The following is a 14,597-nucleotide window of genomic DNA, read 5'->3' on the forward strand; positions in this document are numbered from 1 at the left end:
CAATAAGTGACGCACGGCGACTCTCCGCAATTCTAGATCCCTCATCCCCGTGAAGCAAATGTGAAACTCAACGGGATACGTTGGAGTGTCTCATTTCACGCCCTGTTTCTTTTTTGTCATACTCTCCGCCCCGTGCACAATACCACCAGAGCGCGCCATGCCGCTGTGTGTTTGTGGTCTTGCCTGCTCACCCTACTGCGTACTGAAATCCTTGCAGTTACAATGAGATACTGTGTCTAGCAGGCTCTAACGGAAGAACAAGCTTTCTTGACCACCGAGTTAGTGACTTGGTGGCGGGGACCAACGTCCCCGTCTCAGGGACAAATCCCAGACATCCCAACGCCGTCGGAAGTTACAGCTGTACGCGGAGTTACCTGCAATATGCAATATGCAATATGTACTCCGTACTGCAAATCCTGTGGGGTATCGTATCCACGACGAATGGGCGGCCACAAGCCGATCTCCCGACATCCGGACATCCAGCCAAATCAATATCCTTCATACCATTTACTAACTGTAAACACGAATTGTGCTGACACCCTATGACTTGTACCTCCGCGGTTAGGTTCACAATTCCCTCCCCCAACCCAATTGCAAGCTGATATCCCCCCTAAACGGTAAGGAAGCCGGTATCCCAGCCTGCGCTTGTTGTAATTTGCCTGTGCTTGCTCACCCTAGCAAACGCGTACCCCCTCAAAAGCGTTCATCTCCCCCATCCATCTACATCCCTCCCATTTCTCTTTCCTCTGGTCAAAACACACTCTTTTTTATCTTTCTTCGTTTACTGCCAAGCAGTTTCCATTTAGCAGCCATGAAGGGCTCCGCCATTCGTTCCGTGTCCGCGCTCTTTGCTGCAGCGAGCCTCTTCGGCGCTGCCAGTGCTACCCTCGATCCGGTCATTATCAAGGTGAGATCGATCCGAGGTTCCGTTCTTCAGTCACCTCAACTAACCATTCCTCTCACCAATCCAGGGTTCAAAATTCTTCTACAAGACCAACGGCACCCAGTTCTTCATCAAGGGCGTCGCCTACCAGGAAGGTGTCGGCGCCGCTGGAACATCCAGCGGAAGCAGCAGTACTGGTACTATACATTCTCTCTCCATCGCACGTCGGAAAAGCGACAAAACGAGCCAATACTGATTTATATACAGCCACATACAGCGACCCCCTCGCAAACGAAGCAGCCTGCACGCGTGATGTCCCACTCCTCCAAGCCCTCGGCGCCAATGTCATCCGAACCTATGCCATCGACCCCACCGCCGATCACTCAGCATGCATGAAGCTCCTCGACACCGCCGGCATCTACGTGATCAGCGATCTGGGCCAGCCCAACCTCTCCATCAACCGCGAGAACCCAGAATGGAACCTCGATCTCTACGACCGCTACACCTCCGTGATTGACTCGCTCGCCAAGTACTCCAATGTCATTGGCTTCTTCGCCGGTAACGAGGTGACCAACAATGCCTCCTACACCCCCGCCTCCGCCTTCGTCAAGGCCTCCATCCGCGACACAAAGGCCTACATCAAAGCCAAGGGCTACACCGCGGGCGTCGGCTATGCCGCTGATGACGATGCCACCACCCGCGCCCACGTAGCCGCCTACTTCAACTGCGGTGATGTCGCCGACACCATCGACTTCTGGGGCTACAATATCTACTCCTGGTGCGACCCGTCCAACTACGTGACCTCAGGATACCAGAACCACACCGAGACCTTCGCGTCCTACAACGTCCCCGTCTTCTTCGCCGAGTACGGCTGCAACGAGGGCACTGCCAGCGGCTCCGGGTCGCGCGACTTCAGCGAGGTCGCTGCGCTTTACGGGACGGATATGTCCAAGGTCTTCTCGGGAGGAATCGTCTACGAGTATTTCCAGGAGGTGAACGACTACGGTCTCGTCACCCTCACCGGAAACACCGTCTCGAAACTAAAGGACTACGACAACTTCTCCACCAAGATCCACGCCGTCTCCCCCTCCTCGGTCAACTCAGCAAGCTACTCCCCCACCAACACCGCCGGAGAGGCCTGCCCAACCGTCAACGACCAGTGGAAAGTCGCCGCCACCGGCCTCCCGCCCACCCCCAACGCCGCGGTGTGCAACTGCATGACTTCCTCCCTGAAGTGCGTTGCCAAGCCCAACCTCCCCCTGGACGACCTCGCCAAGCTCTTCAACACCGTGTGTGGTCTCTCCGCTAGCGCTTGCTCTGGTTTCGTGGCCGATACTGCCAGTGGCGCATACGGCGCGTATCTGGGCTGCAGCGATCACGACAAGCTTTCCAACGCTTTTAACGCCTACTACCTTGAGCAGAACAGCAAGGCCGATGCTTGCGATTTCGGCGGTAGCGCGTCGGTGGTGGCGAGCCCTACCCCAGCGTCGTCGTGTGAGAGCATTATTGCTTCCGCTACGAACGCCGCGCCGGCGGGAACTTCTACTGGAGGCTCTGGTAGTGGAACCGACACCAGCAGCGATAAGAGCGCGGCGAACTCGGTGCATATGTTCGGGGGATGGGGAATTGCTGCCTGGATGACTGCTGTGGTTGTTTCGGTTGCAGGGCTTGTAGTGTTGTAGATTCTGTTTAATATAGTTCTTTTGCGAGGAGGTTAGCGAATTTGATAGTTCCGATGTCGTTGTGGTGGTAATTGGCTAGTTTACTGTACTCTATGTTATATGTACGTATGGCCTTGTGGATGAGCGTGAGAAAATCAAGTTTTTATTCAGCTGTTTTTTACCCCTGAGTCCCTTGCCCAGACTCCAGCCCTGCTTCAACGTCCACCTTGATTGACGACAGCGATTCTGGGAATATCGACTACAAAACATTGATGCGTCTATTAGCCCCTATCCATTTTCCGCAGCATGATGACTTCTCCCACAGCAACAAGGACAAATCCAGTCTCACTCGATATTCCCTTATCCACCCCCCGCTTTGCATCTACTGCCATATTTTACCATGCAGCCTCTAAGACAAATCTTGAGCTTCCCGAACAACCCCGAGTCTACATTTACCTCAACAGCGGGCGAGCTTGTTTAACCAGACCAGAGCAAAGAACTAAAAAGAGCTGGGGCCGGAGTGGGTGCTGGACCTGGTCGTTGGGCAGGGGTAATCGTCGAGCATAACCCCCCCCCACCCGGTCTATACCCGCCACCGCCCTCACTCTCACGGCCACCTCCGCCTCTCCCCATCATACACCTTGCTGGAGCGGCAGAGCAAGAGCTCCAGAGAGCCAGAAGCCCGAGTCGAAGGTCAGCGACTCCTTTGCAGACGACGAGCCTGCAGAACCCACCGATGATGAGATCGAAGACGACGACGATGATATTGCTGTCCCTAGTAGTGACAACAGAGTGCTACAGTATCGGGGGGATGATGGGGCGGTGGTGGGGTGGGGTCGAAGTGGTGACGAGAGGAGGGCGGTGGTGGTGAGAGTGAGAGGTGGTGGTGAGAATAAGGGGGTTGAGACGTAAGCTCGACGATTACCCCGCCCGTACCAGAAAATCAGAATCAAATGTTGAGAGTACATAGGCCACATCATGTCGCCTGATGACTTTATTCTCTTTCACCTGAAATTGTCCTTGGCTGCCTGCAGTTCTGCTCTAAGGAACAGAACCTGCGCCTCGCTCTTTTTTATCATCACTTAGCCACGTACAGTACTACGAGACATATATCAATCGCGCAGAAGCACTCCCAAGAAGTAAAATCCATACATGGGATAATCAGTGGTAGCATCTATTCGTTACCATAACCCATCTACCCTACCAACACCCAACAACTAACCATCTAGGCATGTCTACCACACACATCCACCCATCTAAACCTCCCTACTCCTCCCCCCCTCCCCCACAACCGTCTCCACCATCTCAATCCCACTCAAACTGGGATACCTCCGACTAAAATCCCTAATATACTCATCCTTCTCCCTCTGACTCATATCAACCTTCATCTCCCCCCTTCCCCCCGACGGTAGCGGCGCGCCCCTCTCCTCCGAGGGCGCCGCATACCCACCCCTCCCACTCCCCCCGGTATGCAAATGCACCGGTTTCGGCCTCGGCGCCGGCGCAGCGCTGCCTACAGGCCTGCGCGCAATCGGCTGTTGCTGCTGCTGCTGCGACGCACCAGGCCTCTCGCGCTCGCGCTCACGCTCACGCTCAAGCTGCGCAGATGATGAAGATGAAGACGCCTCGCCCTGCTGCGCCGCGTCATCATCAGTAAAATGCCCATACCCATGTGCCGTGCGGGCCGGTTCAGGGCGCGCATTCTCATCGAGCAGGGTCTTCACCTTATTCTGGATCGTGGCGGCACGGGTCACGCCGCCGATGCTGCGGGGCGGGGGACCCGTGGCAGAGGGGTCGCGGTGGGCGACGCGCTGGCGGTACTCCGCAGCTGCTTGTTCGACGCGGCGTTCCTCGGCAGCGAGACGGAGACGCTCTGCTTCGCGGCGCTGTTCGCCCGACAGGGCGGCGTCGTCGGGACGGCCGTCGTCGCTACGGTCGTCTGTGGCTTCGGAGCCGGCGATGGGGGTGAGGAAGCGGGCGTCGAGGTCGTGGTCGGGGGATGGGGAGCGAGGGGGGGCGGAGGCGTTGCTCTCGAAGCGCTTGAATGCGTCGCCGAACTTGCCGGCGAAGAGGTTCTTGGTGCCGGCGAGGGTCATGGAGGGGAGGGAGGCGCGCTTGGGTTTGTTGCTGGAGATGCTGCTGCGGGATTTGTGGCCGCGCGAGGAGGAGTCTTGGTCTTCCATTTGGCGGAGGAATTCGACGTTGGACGCGATGTTGGGTTCGTCGGCCGGGGAGGCGGGCTCGGGGGGGGAGGTGCGTGGTGGGGGCGCGTCCAGGGTTTTGGAATTGGGAAGCGCTTTGCCGAGGAAGTTCGTCTTGGGTTGGGATTGTTCACGGTCACGGAGGAATTCCATGTGAGATTCTAGGTATGCGCTGGATGGTCGAGGACGGGTATCTTTGGGGAGATTTCTCGGGACTGGCTCGAGGTCATCGTTGCTGGTGCGAACTGTTTCGAGGGAAGGCCTGGAAGAGACGGGGCGCTTGTCCTCGGCAGCCTTTAGTTGAGAAGACCGGCTTCTCGACGCTGCTGTTGGTTGGGGAGACTCTGATAGGAGTCCTCTATTGGGTGTCTCCAACTCCATAGAAGTACGGTTGCGTGGGAGGCTCACTGATCTATGTTGATCGGCTGGAGGGAAACGGTGTATAGGCGCAGGTTTATATTGCTGTTTCGGTTGGAAATCTGTTGCGGGCAGGTTGGGGGATGTCATGGTGCCTTCTGACACGTATGACGACTTGGGTTTGTACGTGGTTGGCACCTTTTCCTCTGACGGCGGGGATATAGTTGCCTGTAATTCAGGCGTGTTGAATATGATCTGTTGCGCTTTGCTCATCGAGCTGGTCGATGGCCTGACTTGAGACGATGGCCCTGTCCCAGTGCGTGGCGCAGAAGCGGCAAACGCATTATCAGCTAGCTTCTCCGTCACTCTCTGGTTCAAGTCCTTCGGTTTTGAGGCCGTCGTTGGCGAAGTGCTATCAAATTCGAACTTGGAGCCCTTCTCATGCAAAAGAGAGAATTGGTCTATGCTGGGGAACTTCGAGGAAAGCTCGTCGGTCGGAGGAGCAGACTTTGAGTCCAAAGCAGCAAATGGGTCGCCGCTCGTCACGCGCATAGGAGACGGCGTTGGCTTTGGACCTGGGGCCTGGGGTGTCGTCGTTGGCCGGCCTCGTCGCATGGGTATTACATCTGGAATCGCAGCCTTTTGCTGGGTTGGTGGTGCGAAGGCAGCGCCTACGGCAGGAGACACATGTGTGCGGGGGTTGGGTAATGACTGGTTTCGTTTCGTATGTAAGTCGTTTCCCCCAGCGTATATCTGCATAGGTTAGTAGTGGTCTCGAGAATTGATAGTATATCTCACATTTTTAATTGGTACTTCGATACCTTGCAAATGGCATGCTTCGCGGAGTACCTGATATACATTCGGCCTCTCATCTGGGTTCTCACGGAGCATTGTCGCTATACTTTGTTAGCATCTCCAGATATAACTTATGCAATAAGACTTACCAATCATTAACTTTAGCCTGTCTGAAAATACAGGGAACGCAGGGAACTTGAAGCTAGCATTAAGAATTGAAAGTTGCCCTTTCTCTTCGAAAGGAGTAGTGTAGTAGCACAGCTTATATAATAACACGCCAAGAGCCCAAATATCGGACTTCTCGTCAATGGGTAGTTTTCGATATACATCAACCATCTCCGGACTTCTATACTGTAAAGTGGTATGCTTCTGTACATCTTCTTCGATAAGTCGGCATTCGGCGGCCGTTGTCGCAGCCGCCCTCGGCGGCGCAGTAGAGCCGAAGTCGCAGAGCTTGTATCGTCTTTCCCCGCTCGAGGTTTTCGTTATGAGAACATTCTCAACCTTGAGATCGCGATGCAGTAGCGGCGGCTTGAGGTAATGCATGCAGGCCACGCCCTCCGTAACGTCCGAGAATATCTTCAATATCTCCGGCTCCGTAAGTCGATTCTGTAGTCGTGTATTCATGAAATCGATCAGCCCTCCGCCGCTGCAGAACTCCATCAGCAGGAAGACTTCGTATCCGCCGCCCTTGAGCTGCGAGGCGTGTGAGTCGTAGTATTTGACAATGGGGCGGTGACCCTTGAGCTTCTTCATCGTCTCAACCTCCGTCCGCATGTTCCCCAGGGAGTCCTTGTCGGGCACGGCAACGCGTTTGAGGACCGCAATATCGGTGCCATCCTTTGGCTCCGGCATCTTGACTAGGTAGACATGGGCGAAGCCACCTTCGGAGAAGTATTTCTGGATGACGACCTTGTGGCCCCCCACAGTGATCTTGGTGCCCGGAGAGAAGGTCCCCTGGGGAATGGCCGGCGCGTGTGGTGGGTGAGCTCCATATGGGGCTGGTCTTGCCCCAGCGGCCATAGGTATCGAAGGGGTGTATGACATGTTGTCGGGGTCGAGGTAAATCGGATCGTGGGTGCAGCGCTAGGTAAGGACAACTGTAGGCTCAGGTCACCGCATTGAGTGTCGCTGGGTTCGTGGGGAGGTGGTATGATCCAACAACCATGCGTGGCTACGCCTTATATACACAACGGGGGAAAGAAGAGAGTATTTATGAATGAATTGAATGCTCTGGGAGGGATTGGAGGCTGAGTTTCGAACAGAAGCTTGGTGTTGTTCTCACCCATGTTCGTTGACTGCCTTGGATGGCCGTGCGAGGGATGCTGCGGCCTATCACCAGTAAGGTTGGGCGGTGAAGGGTTCTGCCACCCCAGCTCCTTCCCATCGACCCCATCGTCAGAGGCGACCAATGAGAATAATCAGAATATCCAAATTTCGTTATTCTAGGTTTGTTTGCCGTGTTGGCCAAAACTTTACCCGCAGGGGGTGGGTGGGTGTTCGTCTGTAAATAGAATATCATATATGTGTCTTTGGGGGCTTGCGAATACATTGCACATTGCAGACAAACAACATTGCGACGCGTGTTTATGGGGAAATTTTGAGGATGGTCGCTCCTCCTGGCTTTGTGGCTCCTGGACTTTGTCCCTCCTGACTCAGAAGGTTAAACTACAGTGAGTGAGTACAGTGAGTGAGTACAATAAGTGAGTACAGTGAGTTGCTGCATGCACGGTTGTGTCTCTCATCGAGCAGTCGCGATGTGATAGATACTATCGTGAGTATTAAATACATACAAACATACATACGCAAACAGAGGCTGGCAGGTAGACAAGGCAGATAGATAGACGGCTAATTCGGAATAACATCCAACGCTAGGTCATCAAGAAGAGTAGTATTAAGGACCCATATTCCATTCATAATTGCTGTGCCGTATATCCTCAAAGCGATAATAAGCAGAGTGATGTTAACTTCCCCTAATCACTCAGTAGATGTTGCTCGTATGATCGCGGTTGATCGCGTATTTACGCCTATGAACACCTCCTCACGCCCTCAAACGCGTATAATCGCGTGTAAGAAAGTCACTGATCAGACTTGTCTCTCTACCAAAAAAAAACAGTTGAGGCGGCTGTGACGACAGGGGTGTGGCTGCACGCTAAATAAGCGAGCACGCAGGTGAAATTTGCGAAATCTGCGGGTGATCAGGTATATAATCATGGTAGGAGATCCCTTTAATCCCGCCGACCGCCCGCCAATTTTCAACGAAGCGAACGGCGAAAAAAGGGACACACAGACAAATCACGTGTATAAGTAACACGTGATACGATCTCATTCCTTCCTTCCTTCTTATCACACAACACACACCACTCACGCCACTAACACCTACCCATTAATTGGAGATACTTACGATATTATATTAATACTACCCTTCGCACTCAATAATAAAAAGGGTATTTGCAAGCTCTTCCGCCTATTCGACACGTACACTATTCTACCTATTCTATCTAAGAAGGCTCGATCAAAGAACCCTGCTGATCACGTGCGCTCCCATCCAGTCTCACTTAAGGCTACTACTTTAAGCACAATCTTCATCAACTTCATCAACTTCATCAACTTCATCACCAAAAGAATATTAAATGGCGCAATTATTGTAAAGAGGCTTCTCTCTTCCAAAGAAATACTGCAGGCCCTCTCTGACCGCAAGGCCGGAGTCGACCTGAGGCGTTGACCTAAAAATGGCGTCAAGGTGAGTTTCATCGTCCCGCCACCCAAGTCTCATATACTAATAATATCTATAGATTGGATCGATTGGTCACGTAAGTTCACTCAGTCGCTGATGAAGGCGATCCGCACTTTCCTCTGTGTATACTAATAATATGTAGGCTACTGGAAACAGGAAGCACCCCATTAATCAGAAACACTGCAGCCCAGCAGCTCGCAGATGTTCAAAAGGCTCACCCCGATGACCTATTCAGCTTATTGTCAAGGGTCGTCCCATACCTGCACCACAGGACATGGGAGACCCGAGTCGCAGCTGCCAAAGCTCTAGGTGGCATCGTTGAAAATGCCGAGAAGTATGACCCTAACGAGGATGAGGCCAAGGATGAATCTATGATCATCGAGGACGAGTCCTCATCCCTCGTAAAAACCGAGGATAAGAGCGAGAACAGTCTCGCGAATGTTGACGGATTCCGCTTGGCCCTCGAGAACCTTGACATTTCTCAAGTGCTGAAATATGGCAAGGAGCTCGCTCGAGGAACAGGCAGAGGGTACGAGTTTGCTCTGGCGCGTCTGGATCCCTCGGAACGCCTGGCCCACAAGAAAAAGACTCTGCCAACTCGGCTTGGTCTGAGAGGTAAATTCCATGAGGATGACCTCTGTATGGACATCGACATCATTCCCGTCCCAACTACCGTCTCTCCCCCACCCAGTGACCAGACCAACGGAAATTCAGGGTCACATGAAGATTCTAAGTGCTCCGAGACTACTTCTGCAGCCAATGGCGATAGTGGTCTCAGCGCACGCCAGCTTAATGTGCTGAAGCGAAAGCGCAAGCGTGAGGCCCTCCAGGCGGGGAGCAAGAACCGTCTCGTGGATCTGTCGGGAAAGAAGCCTAGCATTTCCACTGAAGATGCCGCCATGCCAGACGAATCCACCGGGGAGGAAGAGTCGAACGGCAAAGTCAAGGACTACTTCTCGCTCGACAGACCTGCCGAGGTGGAGGAAGACACCAAGGTCGTCTCAGAGTTCAAGGGCCCGATCGTCCCAGTCAAATCCGAGATCCAAGAGGACGAAGAGTCTGCAGGTGCAGAATGGCCTTTCGAGAGACTGTGCGAACTTCTCATGGTCAACCTATTCGACTCCTGTTGGGAGGTTCGACACGGAGCATCTCTTGGTCTCCGTGAAATCATCCGCGTCCACGGACACGGCGCTGGCCGCGCTCGTGGCAAGTCTCGGACTGAAAACGACCGTCTTAACAGGCAATGGCTTGACGATTTGGCGTGCAGACTTTGCTGCGTGCTCACGCTCGACAGATTCGGAGATTACGTGTCGGACAATGTTGTGGCGCCCATTCGCGAGTCGATCGGCCAGACTCTCGGTGCGCTCCTCTCGCATCTCCCGTCGTTGAGTGTTTACGCTGTATTCCGCATCCTTCTACAGATGGTGATGCAGGATGAGCTCGGACTGGACCGCCCTGCCTGGGCTGTCTGCCACGGCGGTATGATTGGACTCCGTTACCTCGTCGCAGTCCGCAACGACCTTCTCCTCAAAGACGGAGGCCTCATCGACGGAGTCATCCGAGCTGTTATGAAAGGCCTCGGCGATGCCGACGATGATGTACGATCCGTTAGCGCGGCAACCCTCATCCCAATCGCGCAGGATTTCGTCAACCTCCGCCCCGAGAAACTGAAGGATTTAATCGAGATCGTTTGGATGTGTTTGATGGACTTGGGAGATGATCTGAGCGCTAGCACGGGCCAGATCATGGATCTTTTGGCCAAGCTTTGCAGTTACCCCGAGGTCTTGGAGGCGATGAAGGTCAATGCCTTGGAAGATCCGGATCAGTCGTTCGCCGAGCTTGTGCCTAGACTCTACCCGTTCCTGCGACACACCATTACATCGGTTCGCTCGGCTGTTCTCAGGGCCTTGCTCACCTTTGTCCATATCGAGGGCGAAGGCACACGCGGGTGGCTCAACGGCCGTACCCTTCGTCTTGTCTACCAAAATATCCTAGTCGAGCGCAACGAAGATACTCTCCGACTCTCTCTACAGGTATGGACGGCACTAGTCACGTACATGTCGAAACAAGATGTGTCCGCCCTCGCCGCCGAGTTCGCTCCACATGTCGAGCCCCTATTGCAGCTATCGCTCCATCCCATCGGCGTCTCGAGGCATCCTCTCCCAATGAACCCGACGTTGTTTATGCGCCCTTCAGGATCGAGCTACAGCATGCCAGCTCACCTCGCACGCCAACTATCGCCTACTTCAGCCACTCAAGAGCCCTCTGCTAAGCGCCGCAGAAAGTCCGCAAAGCAAGTTGAGGCAGCTCCTTCGTCATCTCACGACGTGGACGGCCACATGATGCAAGGTGATGTCGATCTCGTCGGCATGGATATCTTGATCCGTTCGAGAATCTCGGCAGCCAAGGCAATGGGTCTCCTACTGTCTCTCCTCCCTGTCAGTGACTTAGGCGTCTATGACACCGCAATCCTGCAAGGTCTCTCGTCCTCGTTCGCATCAACGCAACTCGCATCCGCGGCAATCATAGACGAGTACGCCAAGAACTCCGAATCCAAAGACACCGTGTCCCGCTTCAAGGAGCCCCTCCAGACAATCACCGAAAGCGACAGACCCGCCCACTACCGCGATCTCGTCAGCTTCATCCAGCTCGTCCGCGCGCAATGCGCCGCACTACTCAACACATTCCGCGACATTGGCAAAGCATCTCAAAGCAGACTCCCCACGCTCGCCGTGGTGTGCCAGGGCGAGGCCGAGGCGGGTCCAGATGCTTTCTCCATCATCAACGCGGATAAGTGCGTCAATGAAGATTTCGAGAGGCTGAAGAAGTCGCTTTCGGGAGCGCAGAAGTTGATCGCTAAGGATGCTCTTAATGAGGCGAGGGAGAACGCTGTGACGGCTATTGAGAACGCGAAGGCGATGAAGCTGCATCGCGATATTCGCGTCAAGTCTGCGGCTGCTGGTGCGCTGGTGTCGATGGGCGCGGCGCCGAAGAAGCCGTCTAATACGATTAAGGCTCTCATGGATAGCATCAAGAAGGAGGATAACCTCGAGTTGCAGCGCCGCTCTGCACTGTCCGTTGCGCAGCTCGTCCAGCTATTCGCTCTGTCGGGCCGTCGCGGACCAGCTGACAAGATCGTCTCCAACCTCGCCAAGTACTGCTGTATTGACACAGCCGAGACGCCCGAGTTCACTCCCAACGCAGAGCTGCGCACTGCAATCTTGTCCCTGCGTAAAGAGGAGGATAGAAAGGACCACGTCGATGCAGCCAAGTTCGCGCGTGAGGCGAAGGAGGCGCGTATTATGCGTCGCGGTGCCAAGGAGGCCCTGGAGCAACTGTCTGATATCTTTGGCGCTGATCTACTGGAGCAAGTTCCAACGCTGAAGGGCGTTATGAATGATGCCCTGACGCAAGTCTTCGTGGGCGATTTGCCTGAGGAGGCGAAGGATCCCGAGAAGCCGCTGGGCCAAGACGTCATTGATGGGATGTCGGTTCTGCGCGCTCTGACGCCGACGTTGCACAAGGATCTTCATCCATTCGTTATGGGTCTGCTTCCTTTGGTTGTTAAGGCGCTCCATTCCGAGCTGTCTGTTTTCAGATATATGGCTGCCAAGTGCCTTGCTACGGTTTGCAGTGTCATCACTGTTGATGCCATGACGATGTTGGTTGAGAAGGTATTGCCCTCGATCAGCAATCCTCTGGACCTGAACTTCAGACAGGGTGCTACGGAGTGCATTTACCATCTCATTCACGTCATGGGTGATAATATCCTACCATACGTTATTTTCCTCATCGTGCCTGTTCTGGGTCGCATGAGCGACTCTGACAATGACGTCCGTCTGATCGCAACCACCACGTTCGCCACGCTCGTCAAGCTCGTACCTCTCGAAGCCGGTATCCCCGATCCCCCAGGATTGTCAGAGGAACTCCTCAAGGGCCGCGATCGCGAGCGTACATTCATCGCACAGCTCCTCGATCCGCACAAGGTCGAGCCTTTCGTTATCCCGGTCGCTATCAAGGCCGAACTCCGCTCTTACCAGCAGGAGGGTGTTAACTGGCTCAACTTCCTCAACAAGTACCATCTGCACGGCATTCTTTGCGACGACATGGGTCTCGGAAAGACGCTCCAGACGTTGTGTATGGTGGCTAGTGACCATCATCTACGTGCGGAGGAATTCAAGAAGACGGGTGCTTTGGAGCTTCGCAAGATGCCTACGCTTATTGTCTGCCCGCCAACACTCTCTGGTCATTGGCAGCAAGAGATTAGGACGTACGCACCATTCTTGACATGCACGGCATACGTTGGCCCACCCAATGAGCGCAGCAAGGTCCGCGATCAGCTTGACAAGACGGATGTGGTTATCACCTCGTACGATATCTGCCGTAACGACGCCGAAGTGCTCGCGCCCATCAACTGGAACTACCTCGTCCTGGACGAGGGCCACTTGATCAAGAACCCGCGCGCCAAGGTCACCATCGCAGTCAAGCGCCTGCTGTCCAACCACCGACTTATTCTCTCCGGTACGCCCATCCAGAACAACGTGTTGGAGCTATGGTCGCTCTTCGACTTCCTCATGCCCGGCTTCCTCGGCGCCGAAAAAGTCTTCCTCGACCGCTTTGCCAAACCCATCGCCGCATCCCGCTTTGGCAAGCCCTCTTCCAAAGAGCAAGAAGCCGGCGCCCTCGCCATCGAAGCGCTACACAAACAAGTCCTGCCCTTCCTCCTGCGCCGCCTCAAGGAAGAAGTCCTCGACGACCTCCCCCCCAAGATCCTACAGAACTACTACTGCGACCTCTCTCCCCTGCAAAAGAAGCTCTTCGAAGACTTCACCAAGAAGAACGGGAAGACGCTCGCGGAGAAGGCGTCGGCGGGCGATAAGGACTCGAAACAGCATATTTTCCAGGCCTTGCAATATATGCGCAAGCTGTGCAATTCGCCGGCGCTTGTTATGAAGGAGGGACATAAGCAGTATGCAGAGACGCAGGCTTACCTCGCTAAGAATAATACTTCGCTCTCGGATCCTGTGCATGCGCCTAAGCTCACGGCCCTCCGCGATCTTCTTGTCGACTGCGGTATTGGACGCGAACCCGCTCCAGGGGAACTGGCTGGTACCGCGGCTGTGTCGCCGCATCGCGCGCTGATCTTCTGTCAGATGAAGGAGATGCTTGAGATGGTGCAAAGCGAGGTGCTGCGGAAGATGCTTCCGGGGGTGACATCACTCCGTCTTGACGGTGGGGTGGAGGCCAACAAGCGCCAGGATATCGTGAACAAGTTCAACAGCGATCCATCTATCGATGTGCTCCTCCTGACGACGTCGGTTGGTGGCTTGGGTCTGAATTTGACCGGTGCTGATACAGTTATCTTCGTGGAGCATGATTGGAATCCGCAGAAGGATTTGCAGGCTATGGATCGCGCGCATAGAATTGGGCAGAAGAAGGTGGTTAATGTGTATCGATTGATTACGCGTGGGACGCTTGAGGAGAAGATTATGTCGTATGTACCCCTTAATAATACCCCCAGTGAAATCAGAAAACTAACATCTCGTCTGCAGTCTCCAACGCTTCAAAATCGACGTCGCCTCTACGGTCGTCAATCAGCAGAACGCCGGCCTTGCTACTATGGAAACAGATCAGATCCTCGACCTCTTCCAGCTCTCAGATGAGGTGCCTGGGCTCGTGCCTCCAAACGCCGCGGGGGCCGCGGCAAAGGAAGGCGAAGAGGATGCGGTGGATGCGACGGGTGAGGTTAGGGAGAAGGGGAAGAAGGGGTATCTGGATGAGATTGGGGAGTTGTGGGAGGAGGGGCTGTATGAGGAGGAGTTTAGTCTGGATGGGTTTTTGGGGAGGATGAAGGGGTAGTCTATGGGTGGAGGTGGGGGGTCAGTATGGGCGTTTGGGGTGTGATTTTGCGTGGCGTATGGGGGGGAGGGGGTAGTGATGGGGGAAAAGGATGGATGTATTTA

At 54.5% G+C, this 14,597-nt stretch overlaps 3 protein-coding genes across 3 annotated transcripts; 2 read left to right on the plus strand and 1 right to left on the minus strand.

Moving 5' to 3' along the window:
• Positions 1–511: 511 nt before the first annotated feature.
• GAS1_1 (1,3-beta-glucanosyltransferase gas1) lies at positions 512–2,726 on the plus strand. The gene is made up of 3 exons (XM_018271673.2): positions 512–907; positions 972–1,080; positions 1,151–2,726. Exons 1-3 carry the CDS (start codon positions 812–814, stop codon positions 2,563–2,565), a joined length of 1,620 nt encoding a protein of 539 aa, XP_018133404.1. The 5' UTR covers positions 512–811; the 3' UTR covers positions 2,566–2,726.
• Positions 2,727–3,800: 1,074 nt separating this feature from the next.
• VE01_02163 (uncharacterized protein) lies at positions 3,801–7,376 on the minus strand (the record flags this gene model as incomplete). The annotated part of the gene is made up of 3 exons (XM_018271674.2): positions 6,047–7,376; positions 5,901–5,998; positions 3,801–5,855 (listed from the first exon to the last, which is right to left on the minus strand). Exons 1-3 carry the CDS (start codon positions 6,942–6,944, stop codon positions 3,801–3,803), a joined length of 3,051 nt encoding a protein of 1,016 aa, XP_018133405.1. The 5' UTR covers positions 6,945–7,376.
• A 628-nt stretch (positions 7,377–8,004) lies between these two features.
• On the plus strand, positions 8,005–14,493 carry MOT1 (TATA-binding protein-associated factor mot1; the record flags this gene model as incomplete). Its single annotated transcript, XM_018271675.2, has 5 exons — positions 8,005–8,344; positions 8,450–8,640; positions 8,693–8,710; positions 8,777–14,128; positions 14,187–14,493. The coding sequence occupies exons 2-5, from the start codon at positions 8,630–8,632 to the stop codon at positions 14,491–14,493; spliced, it is 5,688 nt and encodes a 1,895-aa protein (XP_018133398.1). The 5' UTR covers positions 8,005–8,344; positions 8,450–8,629.
• Between the last annotated feature and the right edge of the window lie 104 nt (positions 14,494–14,597).

This window comes from Pseudogymnoascus verrucosus (genome assembly GCF_001662655.1).
Source record: "Pseudogymnoascus verrucosus strain UAMH 10579 unplaced genomic scaffold scaffold_6, whole genome shotgun sequence".
Taxonomy (NCBI): Eukaryota; Fungi; Ascomycota; class Leotiomycetes; order Thelebolales; family Thelebolaceae; genus Pseudogymnoascus; species Pseudogymnoascus verrucosus.